Below are 18,652 nucleotides of genomic sequence, written 5' to 3' on the forward strand. Positions count from 1 at the left end.
CTGAGGCCGGTTACTAAGATTCATGGTGTGTGTGTGTGTGCACACATAAGCCTGAGGGACCTAATGGAATGAAAGGCTTTTCTACTTTGTGCACACAGGGAGCCAACCCTTTGATTAGCGACTACAGTTGAAGAGGCTCCTCTCTAAAGGCCTCTTGCTGTGTATGAGGCCACCTCTTGGGCTCACCGTTGGCCTGAAGTCTTTGTCCACAAAGAACAACTTTATCCAGCACTGCTAACGCTGTCCCTCTGGTCAGCCTTTTCTGGGAAAGTTTTTTTTTTTTTTTAAAGTACAGTGTGACTTGCAGTTTGAAACGCTCCCTTTGCAGGTGGCAAAGAGCATTCAGTACAGTCTGCAGAATCACACAGGTGCATATTACCATGGAAAAGTTGTATTTTCTGCTCTCTACATATTGGATTAATAAAGGGGTGGTATCAAAGTCACAAGCAGAACAGAAGAAAGATCCTCCCTGATTGCTCAAGATGGTATCTATAAAAGCTGTCTGCTGAATGCAGCAAATTATCAGGCTTCTCAGGCCTGATAAAGTTAAAATGAACTGGAATGCTGATGGGGAAGGGAACCCAATATAACCTGGTCTTGACTTTGGGCCTGACTCTCTTTAAACTGTGTCTTATTTTTAGAGTCTCAGAGGATAAGGACCAATCATGGAGTCACTGACATCTCTTACTTCTGCCTGCATGGGCCCACCAAGACCATGGGTGACTGAGAAGTCATGAACCAAGTGAATTCGAAATTCCATGATACTGTTACCTTTGCAAAAAAGGTTAGGAATTTAATGTCCCTGAAAAACTAGGTAGGAGAAGAATCTTTTATGTTCAGCTCTGTGAATTGCAAACATTGAGTTAATGCAAAATGAAATGCTACTCTTAAAGTAACTAGATGAGATTGAGTTAACACCTCTCCTTTTTAAATTTGGTTGGTTGGTTAATGCCCTGAGTATATGTAGGCAAGGTTCTTTACTTTCTAATTTCCCGGATGGAATTTCCCCAGTTCTGCAGGAACAAGCTAGTTTCCTCTGTGGCATAGAGCTTGGATCAGAAGGTCATACTGGTAACTGGCACATGGGACTGGGTGTCTTTAAATGGCAGTTACAAAAAGGTTCCAGAAGGATCAATGGCTATTAGGGGATTGTATCAACTTTTCTGCATACTTAAAATTTCAGTTGTTGATTATTTGCATTTCTCAAGAATTGTTGCAATAGGCAATTGTATTAATTACTTTATTAACTGAATTATGGAAATATATAAAACAAGATACTTTGCCCTAAGTTCATTGTGAATGTCAACTCTTTTGGAACTGGGAATTCTAAAGAAAAACATTTCACAGGCACTAATGGCCTTTCATTGCACAAAAAGCCCTGAGGATAAAATTTTAAACTTCTCAATATCCACAACCCTTTTAAAAAAGAAATGAACAAGGCAATACAGAGCAATATGTGTTCATATTCTTTTACACAGTAATTCAGCTTCTGGGAATTTTTAAAGGACATAACAAGGAAAAGGAATATGTGTTTAGATTCTCATAACCAAATTATTTATAATTAAAAAAGGAAATACATTATTCATAAAAGGTCTGGGGTTGTAGCTCAGTGGTAGAGCACTTGCCTAGCATCTGCAAGGTACTGAGTTCGATTCTCAGCACCACATATAAATAAATAAAAAAGATAAATGTCCACTGACAACTAAAAAAATTTAAAAAATTACTCATAAAAGATGGATGCTTAAATCAATTGTTAAAAATGCAATGGGCTATTACAAAAATATTTAAATGATGATCTTAATTTCTATTTATAGTTATCTAAAATGTATATGGTTTGTTATTAATTAAAAAGTTCTAATGTGTATGCAGTATGATTGAAACTACATAAGGATATATTTATACAAGAAGAAAGACTGAAATGTTTTTAAAAATCAAAGTGTAGTGATCAGATTGTAGATTTTTATATTAAATTATTGCTTACACAACTTTTAATTTTTTTTGCTCTACTTAGTTGTACATGACAGTAGAATGCATTCACACATTTTGATAGATCATACATAAATGGAATGTATTTCTCATTTTTCTTATTGTACATATTGTAGGATCACATCGGTCATGCAGTCATACATGTACATGAGGTGATATTTGTTTCACTCTACTTCCTTCCTCTATACCCCAATGTTTTATTTTTAACAATAAAATATCTTGGATTTAAGAATTGAAGATAGGGCTGGGGTTGTGGTTCAGTGGTAGAGCACTTGCCTAGCATGTGTGAGGCACTGGGTTCGACTCTCAGCACCACATGGAAATAAATTAAAAAAAAATAATAATAAAGGTCCATTGCCAACTAAAAAATGTTTTAAAAAAAGAATTGATGATATCTTGAAATTACTAAACCACAAAAATCATGTCAAATTTCTATAAACCTAAACTACACTATTCTTCACATATTTACCAAATTGAAATCTGCACCATAAAAAATAAATTATGTCAACTAAGTATACCGTTTGGTTTGGAAGATTTTCATGGCGGGGCAGCAGGCAAGACTTTCTTGCCGAAGGGGCTGTGCACTGACTTACATCGTGGCACAAATTCCTTCCCTCCTTGCAGGTGAACCCCCACTCAGCATGCCTGCTTCAACCACTTCACCTTTCTGATTCTCAGACATGCCAGCCTGGTCTCCATCTCCTGGCTTTGCCCTCATGTTCCTTTTCCCCACATTTCTTATGCTCTAGATTGTCTCATCCTGAATCCTTCTCAATGTTTAGGTTTGTTTTAGTTCAAATCCTCTAATTTAAAAGAGATCTTCCTGAATCTACCCTAGCCAAGAGTGTGCCATGAAATTCCATTTTCTTTCTCCTGGAAGTCTTCAGCAAGATCACCACCCTTTGGCTGTGCTTTGGGAGATGGATTTGTGGTTGATTTTTTGGGTAAGACAATGACATCTCAGAGATGTCCAGGTGAGATCAGAGCAAGTCATCAACTGTCACTAATGTGTGGGAAGAAAACTGTTTCTCTCATTTACAACAAGAAGACTCCAAAGATTTGACAAAGGACCTGGGAAAGCTGTACACTGAGGTAGACACAAGATTGAGGACCTGCTAAAGGAAACAGCTGAGATAAGTGCCTTAAAGGTCCCTTTACTGTCTAATCCTGAGGAATGGTGTAGTCTCACTACTTTTCTTTCCTACATGGTCTCACATGCCTTCATTACATATGCCTCAAGAAGTCTTGAAAGGAGCAGGTGATGGTGATTTTGCAAAGTCAACACTCATGTCATGTAAAAAGAGAAGACATATGTTAAGTAGATGTATTCTTGGAATACTCTTCCATTCAGCAGTGAAAAAAAATTTAACATTTTTTGATGTGGAAACACTGTTCCCCTGGAATTACCTGCATACCACCCTACGTGGTTCCTGCCTTCTATTCCAGCCTTTCCTCTCTTCCTCAGTCTCAAGAAAGTTGACCTGTTCTGGAAAATAGTAGTGAAGAAAATTTCCAGTTGTCCTGGGGTAAGAACCCAACTTCGGTTCCTGAATTAAGCAGAACCACTGAAATTCCTCAGAGGAGGCAGAGAGCAGTGGCAGGGCTTTACACACTTTTTGAATTCACCACCTCTGACTTCATGTTTTTGGTTCACTACATATATATTAAGAAAGCAAAAATTCATACTGATACAGAGCCAGGAAGCTAGATACCCAGGAAGGGCCTGAAAGCACCAATAATTATACATTGAAAACAGAAATGGTGGGACTTGTACTAAAATCTTTCTATTTGTTATGCTCCTTGACTAGGACAAAATATGTCAAATGGAGTGGATATTTCATCTTTCCAATATGATTTGCTTTCTAATGTGATTCTTTACTCTACTTGGGGATAAATGCCCTGCTACAGAATGAAGATGATAGTATAATAGAAACAGGGAAAGAAATTGTTTCAGAAACACAGAATCGTAAAATCAGCAGATCTGCAGACTCTCCAAGACTATCATTTCTTCCAAATGTCCCAAGGCACTAACATGAAGATTCTTTTGAGTGTCACAAAAACATATTTGGGAGGACCCTAACTATTGCTTTTAATATGCTCACTAGTTTGACAAGGAGGATTAAAATTCTTCAAAATTCAAATTTCTTAGGTAAGTTTTAATTTTTTTTCCTTTTTCTTTCTTTTGCCTACAAGTATCTCCCTTAGATAGTTTTTTTTTGTTGTTGTTTTGTTTTTGTTTTTGTTTTTAAGTTTTTGGCCCTAAGTTACTGTAGCTGTTAGAATATTAGGAACAGGGACTTTGGAATCATGTGACTACCTTCAAATTCCAAATCCCAACTATCATTCACTTACTCTGTGACCTGGGCAAATTCCTTAATTTCTTTTGGTAATAGTGTCTTCATTTATAAGAAGAGAATAAAAGAAGACTTAGTTCATAGGTTGTTCTGAAGATTAAATGAGTGAATCAATGTGAAACACTTGGAATAGCCCCTGGCACATCATAAATCTTTGAAAAGTGTTTGCTATTTTTTCTTTTGAAAGCAGGGAATCAAAGCAATGGTTAAATATTGATGACAGAACTCTTAGTTGAATTGGATTAATATTCTTTTTTTTTTGTTTTTTTTTTTTTTTTTTGCGGTGCTGGGGATCGAACCCAGGGCTTTGTGCTTGCAAACTACCGACTGGGCTATCTCCCCAGCCCGGATTAATATTCTTAAGTTTATTAATAATAATGCCCAGGGTAAGCAGTTCTAAGATTTAAACATGCAAATGCTATTCCAAGTAAGTTGTGCTGCTCAGTTTTCCTACTGGTTCCCAAAGTAAACTCCAAAGCTGTGATTCTCAAATTTGAGTGTGTACTGGAACCATGTGCAGGGTTTTGTATGATGCGGGTTGCTGGCCTTACTCTAGAGTCTGAAATTCGACAGCTCTGGAGGACCTCAGATTTTTTCCTTTATAATGAGCTTTCAGATGCTACCCCCCTGCTTCTGTTCCATGGACAACATTTCGAAATCTGGTCTTTGGATCTGGAGAGTTCATGTAATTTATATGGAGTAAAGAGAATCCTCTCACCTTCTTTCTTTCTCTGTGAGGAATACAGCCTTCCCACAATTTCCTGGAAACCCTTGTGTTCTTTACAAACAACTTGGTCCCTTTAACTGAATTAAAGACTCCACTTACTACTTTACTTCATCTCTGCAGGTGCTTCCCAGACAGTTCATCTCTGGTTAGAGCACTCCTGTTTTGTTTGTTTTGCTTTTTAATTTGCTTAGGAACGTGAACTTTGCATAGAAGAGATCATTTTTTGCTTCTTGGCAATAGTTAAACTAGTTATCACAGTGTGATCTTGGGCAGGCTTTCTAACCTATCTTTGGTTCCCTCCTGTGCAAAGGGATATCATCTCTCACTTCGTAGGGGTGTTGTGAGAACTGGATGAAATGCCAGGAAGTCCTTTGCATAGTACCTGGCCCAGAACAAGGGCCCAAGAAATGTCAGCTCCTGGTACTCAAGAAACAAAACTTGAAGCTAAAACCTGGATTTAAAGAGCAAAGCAACAGACAAGGAAATACTTTATTTGTAAGTGGTTGGAAGTGAGGCAGGTTTTAATTTTGATCAGATCAAGAAACCCAAGTCATCAATTATTTCACTTCAGCACCTAATGATATCATGCATGAATTAAGGTCAACTTACTGGAGTGTTCTGACTTGTTTGAACTTGAGGGACTAGAAAAATTTTGTTGAGGTTTACCAATATGTTGTTGGAGAAATTTTGCTCTTTCTCCTTATATGTAACCTCTGTTTTTTCATATTACAAATACAAAGCTGTCTCTTTCAACTGATTACCTTGAAACACACATTTTCTGAATCACATTTTAGAAAATCATAGCTTCATATAATTTGTCAGAAGTCAATGCAACAGGACAACTCTCTTTTGGAAAAGTTGAGGGTTCTTCAGAAGAAATTGTCATCTCATTTTTGCCTGATGTCACTGTTGATTCATTTGATATACACAGATTTGTCTTTCTGACAACACTGGACATCATAAGGTTACGTCTACAAAAGTGGATCTTTGCAGTTGATATGTCTTAATTCTAAATCTGTCTCTAAAAACCACCTTTTAGTGTAAAACAAAAGAGGTTATCACTGTTAACAATATTTTTGTGCCTTTTTTTTTTTTTTTTTTTTTTTCAGACCTGGGGATTGAACCCAAGGTCTTTGCCTTGCTAGACAAGTACTCTACCACTGGGCTATATCACCAAATCTTGTAAAAACAATTTTGAAATTTATTTTGGGCAGGAGGCCTCATATAAGGAGGAGAACTTTGAGAACTATAAACTCAGAGAAAATTTTATATGAAGATTTCTTTTACAGTGAAGAAATTCAAAGCATGTATCCCTAATGCAATGAATGAAACAATAACTTCAGGTCTTGCCACAAAATATGAACTTCAAGTCTTTTTTTTTTTCTTGCCTTTTAGTGTAAATATTCACAATGTGTATTTACAAACACCTTACTAACGAATGACTTACTCAACAGCTAATCTTATTCTGGGTCTTGTTAACAGAGTCCTGTTCATGGTAAACTTTTGTTGGGGGAAAAAAGTCTAAAAAAAAAAAAAAAAAAGACAAACAAACAAAGAAGACCCAATTGGAACGTTAGAGCAGTAGCCCTCAAACTCTAGCCTACATCAGAATCACCCACAGGGCTTGTTTAGCCTCATTTCTGACTCAGAGGGCCTGGGGCAGGGCAAGAAAATTTGCATTTCTAGTGAGTTCCCAGGTAATGGTGCCTTTCCTGTTCCAGGTACCTAAGATTAAGAGTCATTGATTTAAATAGTGCATGGGGCCAAAATGCTGGGAAAGAAGAAAAAGGATTCTTACAGATACATTCTACCCTTACCTGTGGTAAACTTGGACATAATAATAAAAACTACCTGGGAGTGGTGCTAAGGACTGAACAGGATATGACATGTGAAGCACTTAGATAATGTCTCTGGATTGGTAGCAACTACTGCTACTACTGCAACTTGCTGATGGGGAAGTTCCAGGTAGTTATTATTTTTTTTTCTTTGAACATCACATATCTGTCTTTTGCCCTTGTCTCATTTGGTTGGCAGGCTGGCTGAATGGGTGGGTGGGAGGATGTAGTCTGGAGCAGTGCCTGATACATATAATAGATGGTAACTCTATATTTCTGTTTTCTTACAGCATGTAATTCATTATTTTCATACTCTGAAACACTCGTGTCTAAAAATTTCCACTCATTTAGTCTATTTGTATACTATACACAGAATACTGTTTTTCTCATGATTTAAAAAACATACACATTGTTTCCCATGTGTTTTGTTTGTGCACAGAACCAAACAACAAGTGCATTCTGCATAAAACCTGCCATCTGATGTCACACTGCTAAGCGTTAATTCTTAAAAAAAAAAAAAAAGAATCATTTGGCATAAACTGGAATAAACAGATCTACTTTTTCCTCAAGGACATTAGCTTTTTCAGTGTGGGAGTGGAAGGGGCTTCCACTATCATCAAAATCTGTTTTGGATACCATTGCTGAATTACAAAATGCCTCCAAAAACATTGATTGAATTATGGTTATGGGATTTGGTGGGTCAGAAATTAGGACAGAGTACACGGGAGATGACTCGCCTCTGCTTCATGTTCTCTGGTATCTCGTCTAGGAAGACTCAAAGAAATGAGGGCATTGACAACAGGGAGCTAGAATCATGGGGAGTCTCCATTCACATGCCTGGCGCCTGGGCTGCGCTGTCTTGCACACTGAGCTCAGCAGCACCATCCATCAGGGTGCATCTGTGAGTCCTGTCTAGGCAGCTGTGCTTCCCCCAGATGTGGCAGCCTCAGGCTAGTGGAACGTATAACCTGACAGCTTGTGGTTCCAGAGCAAGTGTCCCAGTGGGCGAGGCTGAGGCCCCATTGCCTGTTATCACCCAGCCTCGGAGGTCATATTTTATTGTCTGAAGTGGTAACCAGGCTATCCAGGATTCCAGGCAGGAGACATACACCTCACACCTCGATGGGAGCATGTATTAAGAGTTCTACAACCATCTTAAAATCCTGCACCCTTGAGTGTTGGAAACTGAAGCCTAGAATCCCTGAGGAAGGCAGTCTTATCGATTAACTTCATCCCCATTTGGGCCTCATTTTCACTGATGTATATCGTTAACTTTTTGTGAGAAATAAGATCTCTGGCCTCCCCATCATGCCTGGAATGTGCTGCCAACATGGTGGCCAGAAAATTCTACCTCCTTTCCTGAATTAGGTGCTTATCATGGATTATGCCAGTTTGAGAAGGAACCCTTGGCACTGGCTGGACCAGTGGCAGGGAACCTTCCTAAAGTTCTGAGCATTGACAGACCCACGTTCTGTTCAGGCAAAGCAGCTGGGCCCAGAATAACAGCCACAACTGGGCATGCATGCCCAAAGCCGTGACCCACACCAAACTCCATCTACCCCACAGCGTTCCTTCTTAGGATCGCATCCACTGGCCTTTCTGCAAAGACTAGAGCCAGGGGAGTCGAGGCAGGTTCCTGAGCTTGCAGACTGTTTGGGACATGGTGTTGGGGGCTAAAGGACTCCTGTGAGACACTCCTGGGCCTCATCAGGTGGGTGGGTGCCAGGGCCTTGGCTCAGGGCCCAGAGATCTTGGGACTTGAGACTCACTGGAACTGGGAAGTTGAAGAGGTCACAATGTGGAATGCCAGGACTCTGATGTCACCCTACACACCCTACATCCTATCCAGCAGGACATCGAAGCAATTCAGAGTGACCCACGAGAATCAGAGGTGGGTCCTGGTTGAGCTGGTGTACACACCTGGGACTGAGTGCCAGAGGTGGTGCATCCTCCCTGTCCCACCAGAAACCGATGTGCCCCAGTGTCCTGCAGGCTGTCATCTGTGCCCAGTAAGCCTGTGCTTACCTGGACTCACATCATCTCATCCAGTGACCCCAAATGAATTACTTAAGAGAAAAAGGATGTGACGACCATATCCACTCCCATAGTGTCACCCAGGAGCAGCTGGCAGATCCCGTTGTAGTCTACTTTTGTGTGCATTGCCCAGGATGCAGTAGGACCTTTAGCTAAGCTTGATTATAATAATCACTCTACCTTTATTGAGCCCTGATTGTTTTACCCATTAGAAACTATGTGCATTCTCTGTTTTAATCAACATGCCAATCCTGAACTTAAGTATCAAGTATCCCAAACATGAGTACTGCTAAATATGCATTGTTTATTCATGGTGACTGATAAGTCTGGAAAATGCTGATAGTCTAAACAGTGATATAAAAATTCTCCAAGAAAGGAGTCTACGTAGAATTTTCTGACATAACTTAGTCATAGAGCAACTTGGAGTAACTGGATATTTTAAGAACACAAATTTGAAGCTTGAGCAGATGGTATAGAAGTGAATTAACAGAAAATATGGTGTCCTGTGAGGAGTGGTCTAAGAAGCATTTGGAAAGAGGCAGAGTTTAAGCCATCATGGAACTCAAGCTTCTGTCTTTGAAAATGGATGCTCATAATATACAAGGGATGACCAGGCGCTCCTGATAGTAGCTATGGTTTATTCTTAGAAGTGTGGCATCTACTTTAAAACTCTCCAGAGAGGGCTGTGATGATATCACAGAGCAAGGAGCTTCACCTGCTTCTCACTCCCAGTCACATGCACCAGATAGAAAGATGCTGAGCCACTGAGACGTTCCCAGGCTGCCCCTCTGCTGTGTCCACCTTCTCCAAGGATGTGGAAGGCTCTTTCCTGAGTGCAGCACTACATGGACCCCAGGATCAAAGTCACTAGGTGTATTGACTCCCCAGGACCCATACAATCTCTCACCATTTTTTTTTAAATGTACATCGCAAGCACACTCTTCTTTCCTTATCTCCTGGTATCATCAAAATATTGCAGTCTGCTATTGCAGCATTTATACATCTTTTATAAAATTTCATATTCATTCCGCCAAATGCCTTTGAAGAACTCCCATTTTGAAGAACTCCCATTTGATTAAAATAGTTCACATCTTCTTAACTCTCCAGTGATTCTGATCAGATTAAAATGACCATATGTTTAGGAATTTTGACAGGGCATGAAGGAAATTTTATATCACATAGAGCAAAGGTAGCCTTAGTTAAATGTAACACTTTCCCAAAACCAGGTCTTACTTTGAAAATAGTGAAATCATGAAAGTTTATGCATTAAATTATATAGGCATGAACATTTGTGGGTTGGTGGCAAGCATGGGTCTAGGGCAATGTCCAACTTAAAACTTAAATTGAACCTTTACTCGACTCTGCCTACTACTGCCCACAATTCACATTTGTGAAAACGAAGCACATGGAAGTTAAAGCACGTATTTCAGCTCAGATGACCTAAAATCCAGAGACTTCAGTGATAAACAATATCCCCCCCACCAAAAAAATAACATTCTGTCATTTTGAGGGATGAATTGCTATTTCTATGACCATGGGCTTGATAAGCACACAGCATTGTCCACTGAAATAGCACAAGGCCCATTAGAGAGCTGCCTACTTACCAACTCCTCAGGAGATCCTCAGAAACATTTTGATAGGGACAAAATTTTTTAATGGAGCCATGTTATTGTAAGACAAAGTTTTGAAAAATTGAACTATAAAACTTGGAATTATTCAAAATGCTTTCAACCCAAGTCATTATCAAAATGCTACAAAAACTAATTCTCACAGCTATATTTTACAGATTGAGAGCAGTTTTCTGGATAGATTGAATGAAAAAAAACCTATGACATAGGAACATGGTAAGACTCATCCTTTCATCTCCTGACTCCTCCAAATAACATATATGTTTAAAACAGCATGATAGAGTACTTTTATTTAAAACTTTCCTCTTGGAGTCCCAGAGCTGCAGAGATCCCAGGGCTGGAAGGTGCACAAAGCCTCCTCTACTGAGTCTTTCTTTTTGAGTGCACTTCACTTTACAAAGTTCACTGTCAACAGAACCCAAAGGTAAGAGCAATTCCACGTGGGTGCACAATGTTTTTATGTAAGTAGCAAGCCTGAGATTTCCCATCTCTGCTCCCCAAATCCCCTGTGTTCTCTCTCCCCAATCTTTAGCTTTGACTAGGAGCAGCTTTGGGGTGGGCAGGCTGCATGGCATGTGGTGCACCAGCCACTGCTGCAGGCAGACCCAGCCCTACCCACATGCCCACCTGCCCACCTCTCCCTTCCCTGCACATGGGATCATGGAGATGAAGCCACAGAACACTCTGGAGTCTCCAGTGTCTTGCCACAGGAGTCTTTAACAGCTGCCACCCACCCTCCCCTCACTTCAGGGAGGGGCCAGAAGACCAGGAAAAGGATTCCTTCTGACCAAGACGATCAGCTCAAATTGAATCAAGTCTACACTAACTCAAGGGGAGAACCTCCATCGGCCCTAGGTCAAGGGGAGCAAGACCCCATCTACATTGGCCAAGGCAAATGAGTCCCCATCTACACGGGCTCAAGGTGAGCCAAGTATCTACACTGACTGGAAAAGGGAGGCACAGTGGTCAGGCCCTGGAGAGGTTGGCTGCTGGGCCTGGGCCTTTGCCCTGAGGACCGCCTCTTAGAAACAAAAACAAAACTGCCATTTTTTAATCTTTGAAATATCAATTTTATTTATAATTTGTGATTTGAAATATCAATTTTATTATACAATTTGTGGGGAAAAACAAAATAAATTTCTCCCAAAGCACGGGAGAAAGGACCAAGAGCAGGGCAGGGGAAGTGTCCCAGGGAAAAGTCTCTACGAGGCGTCTTCACAGGTGGGGGCAGAGGAGACTCCTGGTGGATCCAGATGCGCTCCTGGGCAGAGTCCTGAGCCGGTTGGCACACCTCAGGGTCTCCTGGCTGTCCGCTGGTTCCGCTGGTCTCGGCTGGGCATTTCCTCTGGAGCCACTCTGTTCTTGAGCACTGACGGACTGAAGCACGGCACGCAGCACAGCTGTCTGAAGCAGCTGGAGATCCTCCTCCTCACCCTCTTCCAACGCCCGATGCGATCCTGTGACTGTTCTGGGGAGGTGCCTGGGGAGGATGAGCTGCCCTCTTCTGCCACCCCGCTCCTGAGGCTCAGGGACGGGTCGGGGCTGCTGGGCACAGGGTCGGGCTGGGAGGCCAGGCTGGGAGGGGGTGGGTCCACGTGGAAAAAGCGGAGGGGAATGGCCGGCACGCTGGCACTGCCACCCCCCTCCTGCCAGGTCCGCCTGGCCTCGTCGGGCTGCTGCTGCTCCCGGGGCGAGGGAAGGGCAGGCTCGCTGGAACACCTCTTGGGGAGGAGGGTGCGGGGAGGCCCAGGGCCTGGGCGAGGCCCGAGCCCCCGACGCCGCACGGGCTTCACCTGGCACTGGCAGCCCGCGCCCTGGCTGCGCTGGCGCTTGAGCAGGAGATACGTGGCCATGGCGTTGTCATACCTCTTAGTTGACAGGGACACCCAGATGTCGTAGGGGTCATAACCCAGGTCGAACATGGTGGTGACGATGGCCGAGTCCGGGAGGAGGGGGGGCGCCTCGCCAGGACCGGGTGACGCTTCCGCACCCTGGTTCAGCCACGGGTGCCCCAGCACCTGCTCCAGGGTGGGCCTCTGCGCGGGGTCCACCGTCAGCATCTCCCGGATGAGGCTCTGAGCGCCCTGGGAAAGGTGCGGGGGCACGTCGTAGGCGCCCTCGGTGACCCGCTGCCTCACCTCGCGGGCCGTGTTGGCCAGAAAGGCGCGGCTCCCGGTCAGCATGAAATAGAGGACGACGCCCAGGCTCCAGACGTCGGCCGGGGGGCCCTCGTAGTCCTCCCGCAGGGCCACCTCGGGGGCGGAGTAGAGGAGCGTGCCCCAGAACCTGCTCAGCTTCTGCCCGGGGCTGACGCGGGTGCTCAGGCCGAAGTCGATGAGCTTCGCCTGGCCCCTGGCGTCCAGCACCACGTTCTCCGGCTTGAGGTCCAGGTGCACGATGCCCTTCTCGTGGCAGTGCCGCACGGCTCCCGCGATCTCTCGGAACAGCCTGCGGGCCTCCTCCTCCGCCAGGCCTCCGGGTTCCGGGACGAGGCTCCGGAGATGTCCCCCACCTGCATGTTCCATGACAATGTACATATACCTGTTGGTCTCAATGACCTGGAAGAGCTGGATCACGTTGGGGTGGTCCAAGCTCGCCATCAGCTCAGGTTCACATAGGAAGGGGAGGGTCCAGACTCTCTTTGCCACGACCTTCACCACAACCTCTGTCCCCGTGAGGCGATGGCGGGCGAGCTTCACCTTGGCAAAGCCGCCTTCCCCAATGCCCTGCAGAACTTCATAATGGTCCGTGAGGGCCGGCTCGTAGGAGCCCGGCCCCTGGGGCTCTACACTGCTCTCACTACTCTCGCTGCTTATCCTAAAACGGAACACCATCTTAGGATGCTAGCTAAAAAAAAAAATAATAAACTAAAACAAATAACCAAAATAAAAATCAAAAACGAAAGCAAGCAAAAAAACAAAGGGAAAAAAAAACCCAAATCAAAAAACCAATCTCCAAAGACCACAACCACCAGCCACCAGCCACCAGCCACCAACCGCCAACCACCACCAAACGCGCTATCTATCTGGGAGTCCGACAGGTCACCACCAAGAGCTTCCTGTACTTATGGACAAAAACCCACCTGCGGCCACTCTCTTATATACCTGCCCTTTGAACTTCCCTCACAATGGCTGCGATGAACCAAGCCCACCCCTCTCTCCTTATAAGGACAAAAATCAAAGGGCTCCTCCCTGATCTCCTTATAAGGACAAAAGCCAAGCTGAACCAGGGCCCCAGCTTGATTTCCTCAAAACGACACAAACCATACGGAACCAAGGGCCATGATAAATGTCAAAGTCCTGCACATGTCAAAACTTCTATGCTATAAGCACTTCTCCTAGCCTATGGGCTATCTTAAGTGAGAACACAGACTGGACCTTATTTAATTTTGGATGCCCAGCACCTAGTACAGAACTTAACACCTAGGAGTTTTTCACTTGATATGGATAGTGGGGGTTTTTGCCAATTGGTTGGGTGGGCGGATGGATGGACAAACAGATGGACAGATAAAAGAGTAGCTGGAGGCATGGATGGATGGAAAGAAAGAAGGGTGAACAGTTAGATGTAAGATATTAAGCCAACCAGCATGCATGCTGCAAAAAAGATGGGTCGACGGAGAGGAAAGTGTCTCTAATGATTCCAAAGGAAGTCACGGGGCCAGTAAGACACTGACTTACCCTGGCCGATGGCATCAGAGGAGTTAAGAGGCTTCTCCCAAGTTCCCAAGAGTGAGAGTGACCCCATGAGGAAACTCAGCTCACTCTTAACAGTAGATAGGAGCAAGGTCAATTTGATCTTAAATACCTGACAAGAGAGTTATAACCAAAACACAGCCCTGCCTGGGCATTTAAAAGGAAAGACAATGGTTATCCAAATGTGACTTGAGGTGTATGTTGGTGTCAGCACTGGGTGGATGGGGAATTGCTGTCTACTTACTTCATTTTCTTTAATAATCAGTTATCTGCCCCTTACCCTGGTATCATTCCCCCATCCTTTTCAAGGGAAATGGGCAATGACCACTCTGGCTGCTTCAGGCTGTGGGGGGCAACATGGAGCAAGCAACTTGGGTTTCCCTTTTAGGAATATTTTGGGTCAATCAAGTGGTGTTGGTAAAAGTTTGGTTCAGAAAGAAAAGGCTGTAAATTTATCTCAGAGTTGGGTGCTTCTATGAGAGAAGCAAGAAGCCATGAGAAGGGAATGAGATTAATACCAAATAAATACCATGCATCTGGAACATGTCCATGAAAATCCTGATGATGATGGAAACCAGTCATCTCTCACCAGGAGGTGTAAGTGTGAAGACATTGTTCCCATGACAAGACCAGTGAGGACGTGACCTCTATTTGGGAAATAAATCTTTAAGAATATTAATTGTTGGGGGCTGGGGAGATAGCTCAGTCGGTAGAGTGCTCTCCTTGTAAGCACAAGGCCCTGGGTTCAATCCCCAGCACCGCAAAAAAAAAAAAAAAAAAAAAAAAAAAAAAGAATATTAATCGTGTTGCCTGAGTTATCATGAATGTAAACACAATACTTATTATAATGTCGTAGATGCCTCCATAAGAGGTAGTTAAGATATCTAATGTCATTTTTGTAAAATATCTTTTTATTGGCATGACCTCTGTGTTTAGTAGAGATCCCTTTATTTCTGTCACTTAGGGCTAGATAATCATACTAGCAAACTTATATCAAGCCTACCTGTATAAGAGGTGAGGAAAATTTGTAGGTCTTAAGTTCACTAATAAAATTTCTGACTATGGTAGTCTCTTGATAGTTGTTAGGCACTCCTGTCTAAGAATCTTTCTTTCATAGCCTCCAGTCTTACTCATGGTGGGGCTGACACCAGCGTACACCTCAAGTCACATTTAGATAACCATTGTCTTTCCTTTTAAATGCCCAGGCAGGGCTGTGTTTTGGTTATAACTCTCTTGTCAGGTATTTAAGATCAAATTGACCTTGCTCCTATCTACTGTTAAGAGTGAGCTGAGTTTCCTCATGGGGTCACTCTCACTCTTGGGAACTTGGGAGAAGCCTCTTAACTCCTCTGATGCCATTGGCCAGGGTAAGTCAGTGTCTTACTGGCCCCGTGACTTCCTTTGGAATCATTTGAGACACTTTCCTCTCCGTCGACCCTCCTTTTTGCAGCATGCATGCTGGTTGGCTTAATATCTTACATCTAACTGTTCACCCTTCTTTCTATCCATCCATCCATGCCTCCAGCTACTCTTTTATCTGTCCATCTGTTTGTCCATCCATCCGCCCACCCAACCAATTGGCAAAAACCCCCACTATCCATATCAAGTGAAAAACTCCTAGGTGTTAAGTTCTGTACTAGGTGCTGGGCATCCAAAATTAAATAAGGTCCAGTCTGTGTTCTCACTTAAGATAGCCCATAGGCTAGGAGAAGTGCTTATAGCATAGAAGTTTTGACATGTGCAGGACTTTGACATTTATCATGGCCCTTGGTTCCGTATGGTTTGTGTCGTTTTGAGGAAATCAAGCTGGGGCCCTGGTTCAGCTTGGCTTTTGTCCTAATAAGGAGATCAGGGAGGGGCCCTGGGGTCAGTGTGGTTTTTGTCCTTATAAGGAGATAAGGGCGGGGCCATGGTTCAGCTTGTCTTTTGTCCTTATAAGGAGATCAGGGAGGAGCCCTTTGATTTTTGTCCTTATAAGGAGAGAGGGGTGGGCTTGGTTCATCGCAGCCATTGTGAGGGAAGTTCAAAGGGCAGGTATATAAGAGAGTGGCCGCAGGTGGGTTTTTGTCCATAAGTACAGGAAGCTCTTGGTGGTGACCTGTCGGACTCCCAGATAGATAGCGCGTTTGGTGGTGGTTGGCGGTTGGTGGCTGGTGGCTGGTGGTTGTGGTCTTTGGAGATTGGTTTTTTGATTTGGGTTTTTTTTTCCCTTTGTTTTTTTGCTTGCTTTCGTTTTTGGTTTTTTATTTTGGTTATTTGTTTTAGTTTATTATTTTTTTTTTAGCTAGCATCCTAAGATGGTGTTCCGTTTTAGGATAAGCAGCGAGAGTAGTGAGAGCAGTGTAGAGCCCCAGGGGCCGGGCTCCTACGAGCCGGCCCTCACGGACCATTATGAAGTTCTGCAGGGCATTGGGGAAGGCGGCTTTGCCAAGGTGAAGCTCGCCCGCCATCGCCTCACGGGGACAGAGGTTGTGGTGAAGGTCGTGGCAAAGAGAGTCTGGACCCTCCCCTTCCTGTGTGAACCTGAGCTGATGGCGAGCTTGGACCACCCCAACGTGATCCAGCTCTTCCAGGTCATTGAGACCAACAGGTATATGTACATTGTCATGGAACATGCAGGTGGGGGACATCTCCGGAGCCTCGTCCCGGAACCCGGAGGCCTGGCGGAGGAGGAGGCCCGCAGGCTGTTCCGAGAGATCGCGGGAGCCGTGCGGCACTGCCACGAGAAGGGCATCGTGCACCTGGACCTCAAGCCGGAGAACGTGGTGCTGGACGCCAGGGGCCAGGCGAAGCTCATCGACTTCGGCCTGAGCACCCGCGTCAGCCCCGGGCAGAAGCTGAGCAGGTTCTGGGGCACGCTCCTCTACTCCGCCCCCGAGGTGGCCCTGCGGGAGGACTACGAGGGCCCCCCGGCCGACGTCTGGAGCCTGGGCGTCGTCCTCTATTTCATGCTGACCGGGAGCCGCGCCTTTCTGGCCAACACGGCCCGCGAGGTGAGGCAGCGGGTCACCGAGGGCGCCTACGACGTGCCCCCGCACCTTTCCCAGGACGCTCAGAGCCTCATCCGGGAGATGCTGACGGTGGACCCCGCGCAGAGGCCCACCCTGGAGCAGGTGCTGGGGCACCCGTGGCTGAACCAGGGCGCGGAAGCGTCACCCGGTCCTGGCGAGGCGCCCCCCCTCCTCCCGGACTCGGCCATCGTCACCACCATGTTCGACCTGGGTTATGACCCCTACGACATCTGGGTGTCCCTGTCAACTAAGAGGTATGACAACGCCATGGCCACGTATCTCCTGCTCAAGCGCCAGCGCAGCCAGGGCGCGGGCTGCCAGTGCCAGGTGAAGCCCGTGCGGCGTCGGGGGCTCGGGCCTCGCCCAGGCCCTGGGCCTCCCCGCACCCTCCTCCCCAAGAGGTGTTCCAGCGAGCCTGCCCTTCCCTCGCCCCGGGAGCAGCAGCAGCCCGACGAGGCCAGGCGGACCTGGCAGGAGGGGGTGGCAGTGCCAGCGTGCCGGCCATTCCCCTCCGCTTTTTCCACGTGGACCCACCCCCTCCCAGCCTGGCCTCCCAGCCCGACCCTGTGCCCAGCAGCCCCGACCCGTCCCTGAGCCTCAGGAGCGGGGTGGCAGAAGAGGGCAGCTCATCCTCCCCAGGCACCTCCCCAGAACAGTCACAGGATCGCATCGGGCGTTGGAAGAGGGTGAGGAGGAGGATCTCCAGCTGCTTCAGACAGCTGTGCTGCGTGCCGTGCTTCAGTCCGTCAGTGCTCAAGAACAGAGTGGCTCCAGAGGAAATGCCCAGCCGAGACCAGCGGAACCAGCGGACAGCCAGGAGACCCTGAGGTGTGCCAACCGGCTCAGGACTCTGCCCAGGAGCGCATCTGGATCCACCAGGAGTCTCCTCTGCCCCCACCTGTGAAGACGCCTCGTAGAGACTTTTCCCTGGGACACTTCCCCTGCCCTGCTCTTGGTCCTTTCTCCCGTGCTTTGGGAGAAATTTATTTTGTTTTTCCCCACAAATTGTATAATAAAATTGATATTTCAAATCACAAATTACATAATAAAATTGATATTTCAAAGATTAAAAAATGGCAGTTTTGTTTGTTTGTTTCTAAGAGGCGGTCCTCAGGGCAAAGGCCCAGGCCCAGCAGCCAACCTCTCCAGGGCCTGACCACTGTGCCTCCCTTTCCCATCAGTGTAGATACTGGGCTCACATTGAGCCCGTGTAGATGGGGACTCATTTGCCTTGGCCAATGTAGATGGGGTCTTGCTCCCCTTGACCTAGGGCCGATGGAGGTTCTCCCCTTGAGTTAGTGTAGACTTGATTCACTTTGAGCTGATCGTCTTGGTCAGAAGGAAACCTTTTCCTGGTCTTCTGGCCCCTCCCTGAAGTGTGAGGG

General features: G+C 45.3%; 2 protein-coding genes across 2 annotated transcripts; one reads left to right on the top strand and one right to left on the bottom strand.

Moving 5' to 3' along the window:
* Positions 1-11,856: 11,856 nt before the first annotated feature.
* On the bottom strand, positions 11,857-13,398 carry LOC124991348 (sperm motility kinase 4A-like). Its single transcript, XM_047562134.1, has one exon. The coding sequence runs from the start codon at positions 13,396-13,398 to the stop codon at positions 11,857-11,859; it is 1,542 nt and encodes a 513-aa protein (XP_047418090.1).
* A 3,155-nt stretch (positions 13,399-16,553) lies between these two features.
* LOC124991349 (sperm motility kinase 3A-like) lies at positions 16,554-17,861 on the top strand. The gene has a single exon (XM_047562135.1). It carries the CDS (start codon positions 16,554-16,556, stop codon positions 17,859-17,861), a length of 1,308 nt encoding a protein of 435 aa, XP_047418091.1.
* Positions 17,862-18,652: the final 791 nt, after the last annotated feature.

The sequence above is a fragment of the Sciurus carolinensis genome, chromosome 8 (assembly GCF_902686445.1).
Source record: "Sciurus carolinensis chromosome 8, mSciCar1.2, whole genome shotgun sequence".
Lineage (NCBI taxonomy): Eukaryota > Metazoa > Chordata > Mammalia > Rodentia > Sciuridae > Sciurus > Sciurus carolinensis.